This window comes from Patella vulgata, chromosome 3, assembly GCF_932274485.2.
Source record: "Patella vulgata chromosome 3, xgPatVulg1.2, whole genome shotgun sequence".
Lineage (NCBI taxonomy): Eukaryota > Metazoa > Mollusca > Gastropoda > Patellidae > Patella > Patella vulgata.
The window spans coordinates 55744755-55756998 of record NC_065881.2 but is presented as its reverse complement, the minus strand read 5'-3'; the positions used below and the strand labels follow the sequence as shown (position 1 = coordinate 55756998).

Here is a 12244-nt window from a genome sequence, read left to right as displayed (position 1 = left end):
GACAGACGGACGGACAGACAGACAGACGGACGGACAGACAGACAGACAGACGGACAGACAGACGGACGAACCCATTTTAATAGTCCCCTGCTTTCTTCGAAAGGCGGGGGACAAAAAAAGCATGAACTGCTTATAGAAAATACAGGATTTAAATCTCAGGAGAATATTCTAATGGACAATGTCCCTTAAAACTGAAATACCCTAGCTTTAAATATATACAATACTATAGGAAGAACGTATGTATATAGGTGGAATTTATGTTGATATACTGCAAGCAGACAGCCTATTATGTTATCTAAACAAGCAAACCATATGGGAGGTACCTATTAAAACATTATTTCTTGCATGGTTTAAGTTTGTTAGCTGATATTAAGCCTTCTGCCTTATAAATAGAAGCTGGATCTATAGTGAAAACTTTACACCAATGACATTATGTTATCTCTAATTGAACAAATGTTTTAACACAAATTGTTTGTTCATCAATAAACTACATTCCTCAAGTATTATTCTTATCTAAATTACAATTCCTGCCAATAAAACAAACACATCTCTTAAAACTTTAAAGAGTGGTCTCAGCAGCACATTTAAACTGATTTAATGTTAGTATGAATTAAATGAGATGGTCCATCTGTTTCTATGTTTTAGTGATAATGAGGAATGAAAATTTCAAGATACCCCTTCACCCAATTCACATACTACTGTAAAGATTACCAAAGGAAAAAAGAAAATACATATAGCCAGGCAACTTATACAATTTTAAGAAGATCAGATGACAACTGTATAGCCCCCAACCAAAGGGCTTCTTATTCTGATATAGCTAGCTAGACAACCTACTAAAATTTCAAAACAATCAGATAAAAATTCCATCCTCTAGGGCATTAACAACGTTTCATAACAAAGGGGAATAACTCGAAAATCTGAAGATAAAAATCAATGAAAATAGCCTTTTTCTTCTTATATAACTAGAAAAGTCTTTAGTCTTTTTTTTTTTTTTAAATATTGGAAAAAAATTGTAGCTTCTATATATAGTGTTAACAGATGCACGGACTGAAAATGAAAACAATAGAAATACATCAGCACGACTAGACCTGTCAATATTGTGTCTTCAAGTTAATAAATAGTCATGTTTTGAGTGAATTGGTCAAATTAGTTCATTTTGTAGTCAGAGATATTTGTTAATCATGTAATTACTCTTTCCTGGGAAATCACAAACACCTTATTATAGGGTAGCTTATTATGATCAAGGCACTAAGGTTCGGCTAGCTGTCATTTGTCATTGTAATCTAATATTTCTTCAATAATAAAATTAGGCGGACTATTTCTTTGAATACCATCTTTATTAACCTCACATCAAAAACTATCATATATAATGGTAGAGGAATTAATATATTATCTACAATCAAATTAACATCTAACAATCTTAGCACTGCCTCTCTTTCTTACTATAGTTTGTAAATATTACTATATTTGTTTAATAATAATCATGTTAGCTTCAAATACGTTAATCACAATCTTGTCAATCTAAAGATAAAGGCAATATTTCTTTCATCTATCAATGGTCTGTGTGTGATGACTTACAATAAGTGAAATCACATGACGTCTACAGACATCTTAAGATCAATATACAAATATGTTTAATATGAAGAAATAATCAATATGTAATCCAGGAAGTCTTAGATCAACTTTCTCTAATTTGGCATTTGATATAATTTCTAACAAATTGTAAATCAGTTCTCCTTACATTGATTAGGTGATATTTGATAAGTTATTATTTTTATCCCAAATATCATATCATATCATTTTGGACAAATTCTTCATCAAAAACTATTTACAGAAAATGAAAATCAAACATTGAAGTTCTGAAGTATCTGATTAACAGTATTTATAGTTAAGTTAAAATCTATGATTCATGTTATCATTGCTATCAATGGTTCATGGGGTTGTTATTTGGCACATTTTTTCAAACTTAATTTCCAATATTAAATATGAGAAATCTACAAGTGTAGCACATTGTAACACAATTTTTGGCCATTTGCAAAGCAAATACTGTGTATGGACCAGATTTTTAGGTAGGTAAAAATCTTAATCTGAAGCATAAACAATAAAATATTTAATCTAAAATGAAACATCAGTGAAACATAGTTTTACATTATTCAAAATCACAACTTGGCAAACTCTAAATACAGAGTGACAAAACATTTTAAAAATCTTCACCAAAGAAATATCTTGTAGAATTTCTCTCCAAATTAGTCAAGGATATAATATAGAGATTAAAGTTTACATGTATACCACCCAAAATTGATCATTATTATCATAACTAATCTACTTTCTTTCTTATTCTTATATTTGTGTTTAATTATGGAACAGTATGTAAAACCGGGTTCTTTTATCCCTTTTACACAAATGCCAATCTATTAACCACCCCCTAGTGTGTAGCTAATAACTCTACCTGCCATCACATTTGGCCTTAAGATCGCACCAGGTAGTTTTATGGTTAGAGAAGTGAAGGTGATTATTACTGGACTATAATTATTGAGGTAATAATTGTTTATGGATCATCAGATTCATATATCTGTGTTCCTTTCAACTTGATGATAGATATAGGTTAAATATACACTAGAGTACAATTACTTACATTTCTGTGGCTGTTTCAGGAATATTATCAGGTATCTGAGACAAGCCTTTATTACGACAATCAATGACCCCTTCTGTACATGTACATTTATGAGGACATAAATTGTCAACAATACAGTGCTGATTATGGTGGTCGTCTCGAACTCCATCTGTAATAAAATTAAAGAGAACAATAAAGGAAGAATTTATTAAGGGATCACAGAAGTGCTAGACTATCAATGTAAGAATTGGGTGATAATTTAACAAGCAGAAGAAAAGGAATTGTGTAAGGTTCTGTTGAAAAATATATATGGTATTTCAAACCAACAGATAAGAAAGTAGTCACCATTTTAGATCTACAAATTACTAGTATATATCTCACTAGTAATTAGCTTGAATCTGTTTGGCGATAAACTCCACAATATCCCTTAGTGCCTGGATAGTCATGCATACTACCTGCTCAAGATTATCAAGCCACTCATACAATTGAACAATGGATTCCTTATAAAAGTTAGGTAACTCTGTTCAATAAATCTAGTCATCACTTCCAAACAATTTATCATTTGGAGCTGAAACTTTTAGACAAGCAATTTGGGTCATTTCTTTTGGCATTGAATTTGTATGCTGTAATGCACTTTTTATCAACAAGTACCTTGTGAAATCTGGGACTATTCCTTTCAAATTAAACAAATTAGGACTCTTGATGCAGCCAGTGTTGTTTGCAAAATAAAATGAAGACAAGTACCTTGATTAACCTGCTCTTTTAATTTAAGAATCAAGCAAATTAAATTTTAAAAACTATCAAAAAAATAAAGTTTAAAAAATATTCCTCTATGACCAGCATACCTGACAAGCCATCTGAATTTACAGTAAGACGCCAGTAAAGTAGATCATTCTCAAGTTCAGAAAAGAAATCTGGTACTGGAAGAGTAGACATATCAACTGTAGACTGGATCATCATGTTATTGTACAGTTAGTAAACTGTTTTTTAGAAACATGCAATGATTAATCCAGTTCAATTGATATACATGTAACTATGTGAGTAGACCTAGAGGCTGTAGAAAGCAGGGTTTATTATTATTTTGGCCTTTCTAGCAGTTTTCACAAATTGGTAAAAGAAATGAGAGAATTATGTGGAGAGTTGATTTTTTGCACACATTTAATAAAAAGTTTCATAAATATAGTCTATTACAAATTCTTAGTAGAAGGAAATTGGTTATAAAAGTCCAGGTACGACCAGGAAATTGCATTTGTTTTATTGTATTCTACACGGTCTCCCCAGTTCTTACGATATCATAATTATATGATGGTAAAAACTTGACATTGTTTGAGGGATGCTCATCATTGGAATATATATTTTGTATTTTTAAACTGTAAATAGACAATATTAAAGATTTCTAGTACTTTAGACAACTCAACAATAAATACACACATCACACATTTTTCTTAAATATTTGTATTTTTTTTAATAGAATAAAAAAAATCACTTCATCTTCACATCTAATTAAAATCAAATAACTACAGTAACTAACCAACCAATAATAAACAATTCAAACATCACACATCTTGTCAAATAAAAACCAACAAAAACACTTTAATCGATAAACAACAAAAACCCAATGCCCACAAGGTTGAATATGTGTTTTTTCAAATCTAGGTTTACAAAATAGCATGCCTTCATGGTGTTCCTTGAAAACTTTTCTTCAAATGAGGATAAGAATTTAAACAATGTGTGAGATTTTTGGGTGTATCTATAACAGCATCAAATTTAACCTAACTCAGAAAATCAAGGTTTTAAATTTAAAACAAATTGTAGCTGATCTTTGTACATGTACTTGTCACATTTGTATGTTCCATTACAGATAAAGTGTTGACAGACTTTAAATCTATGTTAAATATGATGTTTAAGGCTGTATATATATATTTCTGTAAAGTATGAATATAAATGTATATAAAGAGCTAGATTCCAAAAATTCAATCGCCCATCTTTACACCCATCTTATTGTTTTAAAGTCATTGCATATTATATTTTCATTATTCTATCTTTGGTATTTTGAAAGAAAACACCCTTTTTTGACCCCAAAATAGTGAGGATTTTCATATTTTGGAAACGAGCTCTTTGTTTTAAAAATAGAAAATAATTCAAACAAATATATATATCAATCTTCTGTCAAAATATATTTAATACATAGATTTGTATCTTGTAGTAGTATATTCTATTTGACACTGTAAAACTAAAACTGTGCATCAAGTTAACCCCTTGTGTTTCAAACTAATACAAGTATTTATAAATAGACAAATAAATTTTTTTTTATTCTTTAAGAGGTAATTATCTGATCATGTGTCCATTGCTGGCTGGCTATAATCTTCAGTTTAAAATAATAATTTCACAATTAATATTCTGTACATGGCATACAACATAACTCAGATTCCTATATTATTATTATGTTTCAACGGATTCTGTGTTTTTGAATAGTCCAGTGTGTGAAAGTCTTAAACCACAGAAATTTGTAGCATGAATGGTTGCTAACCCAATTTTTAATATCGCTACCTTAATTTTTAATATGGCTAACTTTATTTTTAATATCAGTTGATACTAGCAAAATTTTTAAGATTTTAAAATGAGTACAGATTTTAGATAGTGAGAAAAGACTAATATAAATTTCAAACATCTAAGCCTTGCCCACATGTCTGAGCAGAATTTTTCCTATTAGTTAAAATTTCCAAAGAAATGAAATGAAATGGGGTTTAATGTCCTACTGTTCTCCTCCGAACTGGGCTAATGAAGACAGGCATACGCCATACAGTGTGCTATGAAGGAAATTTTGCCCGCACAGCGGCACTACGGCCTGCTCTTATATCGAATTCTAACTTTCAAGGGATCTTTTACGTGCACGCCAATGTGTACACTGGACCTTGGTTTTTCGTCCCATCCAATTGACTAGTCAGTTGTCCTTGTCAGGCCCTCCATTCTGCATCACTGACAAGGAGGAACCACGCCGGGAAAATTTGGATGAATTTTCTTGAGTAATCCTGGTATCAAACACCCGACCTGCAGGCTAGCGAGCCAGCATCTTACCCACTTAGCCACCATGACCCCCAAATTTCCAAATAGGTAAATATTTAAGAAGCTGTATATCTTACTTGAGAAAATATCATATTGTCTTACCTATACATTTAAAATCACTTTCTTGTAATTCAGCTAATTCCTTATTTTTCAGATGTTGTGGATTAGCACACTCTGTAAATAAAGCTAATGTTGGTTGATTACGTAACCAACGGGCTAACCAGGCCAGATGACAATCACATACTAACTTATTCTCACTTATACGCCTGGAAAATATAAACATTTTGTTAAAAGACACATATATATGAATTGTTACCAATGACTATATAGGGTAAAGAATGCACTACACATCATTTCACTAGATTTATTTTTTGTAGGGGTGTTGGGGTTTGGGTGGTCCAGTCCAGAGATCTAACGCTTGTGCTTTAAATTGTAAGATCTGTCATTGAGTCAAGTGACCCAAGCCTGGACAATTTTCTTTCGGGAGTTCAGATTGTATTTTGCATATAAATCCCTGATTTTGTACAGAATTTCTTTAAGTTATTTTGTTATTATATGCAACAAATTGATTGATTAAGATGAGTGTGTATATTTAACAACATCAACTATTACACAATATTGCTTTTTGGATAGGTATAAAAGGCCTGTCTGCTCTCCACCACCTTCCATGTTTTAGACTAATTAAGTTTCAGAATTAGGGTTAGAGAAACCGAATCCTTTAATCTTTAAATTATCTGGAGAGCAGGTCGACCGTGGAGGGCCTGAAATACACCCCATGTTGCTTTTAATATAACATTGGGGATTTGGAAGCGAGCCGACATTTTACACAAGTCAGCTAGCTTAAACATGTCTAAATCTGACATAAAGAATATCTGTGAAGATGTAAATAATGTGGAGCTAGTTTTTTATCCTTGTGAAACCAGGTGTAATTATAACAGAGAACAGATGGTAAAATTCATGCTCCATTTGAAATATTTATCTTTCAACCAATTACACAGCCTGTTAAAGATTTTCTCTGGGTAATTACAAACAGCAGTAGAGTTATATATAGAAACAATAGTACAGAAAGTGTTGTCGACATTTTTGCAAGCTATTATACAACTGTTTTTACAACTCCACTCTTATTTAAGAGTTCCATGACATGAAAAGTACTTTAAATATTATAATGACATGAATTCTTTAACAGCCTGGTTATCTTCGATTGTATACTTACAGAACTCGTAATTTGGACATGGAAGAAAAGACATCTTTTGGTAGTGTAGTTATATTGTTGTTACTGAGTGTTCTGAAAATGAAATGACAAAGAAATTGATAAATACATTGTTTTATAGCTATATATTCTTAGTCCTTCGACAAGGAGTAGGGTCACCTCACCAATCTCTAGATTTTCTTCAGGTCCTCCGATTTCCTACCACTGCAAAAGACCTTTATGCACAAGAAAATTAAAGATACATTATGGGAGATTCGATAACGAGTTGGCAGGTCTCAGTATAATAGTTAAAAACTAGATAATGTAAAGGCAATTTGCTGAAAATTTCATTCAAATTGATCCACTATGAACCGAGAACTAAGCGATTGCCTAGCCTCGATCATCATCATAACATTTCAGGCCTAAAGAAAGACCTGCAATAGACAGATTTAGCTCTTGCATAATGTATGTTTAAAGCATGTCTCCTCATAAGTTATTTCCAGTTGTTGGTACCCGGCACAGTGGACGAAATTATTTCAGAAATGATATAATGAGATAACATGTGTTATGAGATGTTATCTTGTGAACATGATGTTACAGTGTGAACATACAGATTATAAATGGTGGTGGCAATGGGATGAGCTACCAGAAGTAACTTATTGCTCATGTCGGTTTTGTCACAAGAAATATTCTAAAACTCTAAAGCAGGGTGATGTAAACCCAAGTATTGTAACTTTTGTTGTTGTTTACTAGTCTTTACAGTTTATCCTACACATTATTTATATCAGGGTAGTCTCTATCATTTCCATAACCCATTAACTACCGAGTTCATGTATGTTTCAATGCCAAAATACTGGTTGCCTGGTACCAAGAAGTTGGACATCAGCGCATAAATAAGGGTTGATCATGGCTAGAAAACTAGTATTGTGGACACTACATTGTTGCTGTCTTGATCTATCTCCAATATTCTACTGTATTTCTGCCTGATGTCTGACATTTGGACATAAACAAGTAAACAGAGCTCTACAAATCTGGTTGGGTGTTCAAACGGTTAAAAATCAAGATATTTTCTTGATGGGTGACTCCACTAACATCCAACAATAAAATTTATTTTGAGCTGTTTGATTTATTTTATGAGCAATTATACACTTTTAAATGTACTCACAACGACCAAAACAGATCATAGATTTTAAACTTTACCTAATAAATTCTCAAATTTTACGAGATGAGTTATCAAAAGTGACAGAGAGTGACCTCAAGTGTGCTTATAAACACATAACATGCAATTGAAACTGACTTGAATATCATTTGGTACACAGCTCTTATCAATTTTAAGAAGGATAGGATGTCGAACAATAAACATGTGCACCTACAAGCTTAAGCCACTTGGTCATCTTGGCTATAATGGAAACTAAGTATATTATGTCTAAAATTAATTCATTGGTATATACTTCTGCCAGTCAAAAATTGTTTTGGAAATCAATGGGCGCAAATGTTATGGCCACAACATTCAAGAATACACAAAAGAGCAAACACAGGATTTAAGACAATCAAAAGTACTCTTAAGGGGGCATTATGCTATAAAATTTCAAAAATAGATCATGAAAACATGAATATATTGAAAATTTCAGTCAAATTATTTTAAGTAATCACCTGATCCTAGGTTACACTATTACGAAAAGAGTTTTCCCCATTAGAAATCAGTTCAAACTATCTAATTGTGAGAGAAAGTAAAATATGTGTAACATTAGTTTAAAATAAACATGAACATCCTGTAGGTGAGATTATATTAGATTTTTTTTTTAAACCTATATCTGATTATATTTTCTAAGTTGTAAGATTACAACCAAGAATCACAATAAAAACATAAGCTTCTTACATCCCTAAAACAAGAACTGATCATTTTAGAACCAAGTGCTTAACTGTTGCTATAGTTATACTCAACCGATAGTGAATTGTATGCTTTTTGCTATTCAACACCTTTAATTGTGCAGAAGTTTACCTTGTGCTTGAAACACACGGCGAACTTAATTTACACATGCGACAATGCACTTTTGGTCACATGATATAGGCGGTGATAAATATTCAGGAAATAAATATCAAACATGTTTGAAATTGGTGGATGATGTCAGCCTTGTGCGAATGTTGCCAGTCTAGAAACACTAGGCAGAGTTTGTGGGCAATGGGTTCGCGCGAATTATTCGCCTAAAATTTGTCTAGTGTGTCCTAGCTATTACAGAGCACATAAAGTAAACACATTATAATTATATGAAGATTTCATGTTTTTATATACCAAAAATAAAATTTCATCTAAATCTATTCATATTAATTAAATATATATATCCACTCAAAGTAAAAATATAATGTGCCCATGACTAAGACTAACATTAATCTAAAACACAAGTGTGTGACATCACTACAGAGACCAAATGTTTGTTACAAACTACTGGTAGCTGATCTGAATGATTTTAAATCCAAATGCGTAATAAAATATCACATGAAGTTGAAGAGAAATGATGTAAAGTGGTTTTGTTTTAGATTCTATTTAAAATTTGTTATAAATGTGGTATAATCAAGCCAAAAACACACCTACAATAATTGGAAATTCAGAGGATGTGAAATTATTATACATAAACAGACTGCTAATACAATGTATATTGTGATTAACTCAAAATGTACGTCTTCCATAGCCTACTTTTACAAGTTAAAATATGTACAAATAGGTTTCCTATGGTGATAGATCATACGTAAATACTATAATACAATTTTAATAAACCCTCAAAATATATATAAGACTCTTTTATTTGTATTGTATTTTTTGGCAATATTTTAATAAAGAAAAAAAAAGTTTGTGGACTTAACTATGCCTATTAAGTTTGACAAGATACTAATTGAATTTGGGCATTTGACAACTATATTATGACTATATATATTCTTCATTACATATTTTCCATCTTTTAGGGATTGGGGAGCTGCTAATTATTAAAGGCTGTACTGAGATCTCATTAATCTTGTTTTATGGAAGAACATTTAAAGGGGTGTGACTCTATTCTTTGGAACCTTATAATAGATGTTTGCAAAATGATCTCTACATCAATGGAAATCTACGGAACGACATGGCACTAACTCCTGTTTCCCTGATGGAACATGCACAAATCTTAATCACAAATATGAGAAATCTTCACATTCAATTTAAATTTAAATAATATCCAATCATGATTACAATTAAGAATAATTCAAGAAGAGAAAAGTTCATTTATTTTACCGATGACCTTTAAACAGGTGCATATTAAATCAAAGGTTGAGTTAAAGAGTCCTGGAAGTAGAACATGCTGAACTTTGATAAAATGAAGAGTTGATATGAGTTGTACACATACTTGTTATCAGTTGGGTTGGGTTGTCTACATATCTACTCTTACCAGTTTTAAATTAGCTTTAAGTACTGGTATGTCCTTGTAATTTCTCATCCTTTACTTCATTCTACAATATCTTGTTTTACATGCATACCAACAGTATATACGCTTAGCAATCTCTATTTTACATTTAGATCATAAGGTCTGTGATAGAGTCAAACGGTGCAGTTTCGATACCAAGCTTGTGTGTGACAAGGAGTAGGGTTATAGATCCCTACTCCCAAGCAAATTATTGAAATAATTTGTCACATTTGTGTGACCTAGTTACTCTCTCTCATTTCAATTTGATACTACTATATTTCCACATCTAATCTTTATTTCAGAACTAGAAGTATAGTACACCTTAATCATTTATTTCAGTCTTCAATGATGGCTCAAAACTAGCAACTACTATATAATATAATCAAAAGCAAAGTTATTGTTACTTTTTTAGTGTGATTTTTCACCCAGCAGTAAATATTTTTCTAGTATGTATAGTATTTATGATGCGTACAATGTATCTATTTCTATATGTATGGTAAATACATCATCACATTAAGACTGTTCTTCTAACAAACATTACATTGAATACCTTAATATACCTATCTATTTCAGCACTCTTCTATTGTTATTTCACAATTCTCTAGTATATTTACCATGAAAAGAATTTTTTACGGTATACAGATATTTGTAAATGAATACTCCACACTTTTATGCAATTAACCAATATTTACAGAACACATTGTCTGAATATTGTTTTACTAATTCTCTTTTCGGTATTTATAAAAAGCAAACGTAGCAAGTTTAAAACTGTGTTGATTGACAGTCTGCTTTGGAATATATTCCATGTTAATACATCACAGCAACAAAGATCAGAGTTACTTTCAGCTCTACTAATGGGTTTATATTTGAAATCATCAATCAACAACTATATGATGATCATTGGATAACAAGAGTAAATTGTTAGACGATTTTGAAGACAAAAGTCAGTTTGATATCTAAAATATCTGTGGACTAACCACTTGCTTTTTCTTTAAAAATGATTTGTTGGTAGATTTAAGACTAACTACAAAACTGATGGTGTTTAAGACTATAGGGTCATTCCAGGTTACATCAAGTGATGCAGAGAACACCCAACCATCTTTGACTAATAATGTTATAAACTATCCAATGCAAAATTTCAAATTTTACTTCCATTAAATGAACGGTTCCAAAATTATGGAGTGCTAAATATGTCAAAATTTGTAATATGTTCAGAAGTCCATGTTTTACGATGTAATCCATCAATACTGACCTTTCTCATTAAACCAAGAATGCAATATTTGTGGACATTATGGCTAATAAAAATAAAAGCAACACTAAAAAAAATTAATTGTTATCCTCTCCAACAGCCCACTCTCTTCTTATGATCAATCATTTGTTTGACATGAATAATGTTTTAAAGGAAATTTCAATACTTACAGAATTTCCATATCATGTAGTCCCCGAATAGCTTGATCAGATACACAGGTAATTTCATTATGATCTAATTGTCTGTAAATAGATTGATTCAAAGATTTAATAGTTTTGAGAATGAAACATACGCCCACAGCAGCTAAATCGTCTGCGCAGTCGACAAGGGTTGTCACATATTTATTCTTTTGTAGATAATGAGCACCTTTACAAGACACTGATATCAATTTCAAACAGATCGGTTGACAACTTTTGTTGAAATAACATTCACAAGGTTCTACAAAGTGAAACAAGGGCCACAACTCTAAAAATAATTAATGAAAATTGCTAAAATTCAATAGGGTTCTTCACTTGACTAATTTAAATAATGCATATATACATTTCAAACAGATCTGATGACAACTAACATTGTTAGAGCATTCACAATGTTCTACAAAGTGAAATTAGGGCCATAGCTCTAGAAGTATTTCACGGAAATTGTTGAATATGTGTCACTAATTAAGAAGATGCTTATAAATTTCTTACAGATCG

The 12244-nt window shown here is 31.4% G+C and overlaps 1 protein-coding gene across 1 annotated transcript in view; it reads right to left on the bottom strand.

Annotated features, from left to right (window-relative positions):
- LOC126814911 (slit homolog 2 protein) overlaps nucleotides 1–12244 on the bottom strand; it is a 116436-nt gene that overhangs the window by 39483 nt on the left and 64709 nt on the right. Inside the window, exons 6-10 of the mRNA XM_050540358.1 lie at nucleotides 11723–11794; nucleotides 6894–6965; nucleotides 5783–5946; nucleotides 3460–3534; nucleotides 2636–2783 (exon numbers count right to left, since the gene is read on the bottom strand). Coding sequence (XP_050396315.1) covers nucleotides 2636–2783; nucleotides 3460–3534; nucleotides 5783–5946; nucleotides 6894–6965; nucleotides 11723–11794 — 531 coding nt within the window. The remainder of the gene's footprint in view (nucleotides 1–2635; nucleotides 2784–3459; nucleotides 3535–5782; nucleotides 5947–6893; nucleotides 6966–11722; nucleotides 11795–12244) is intronic.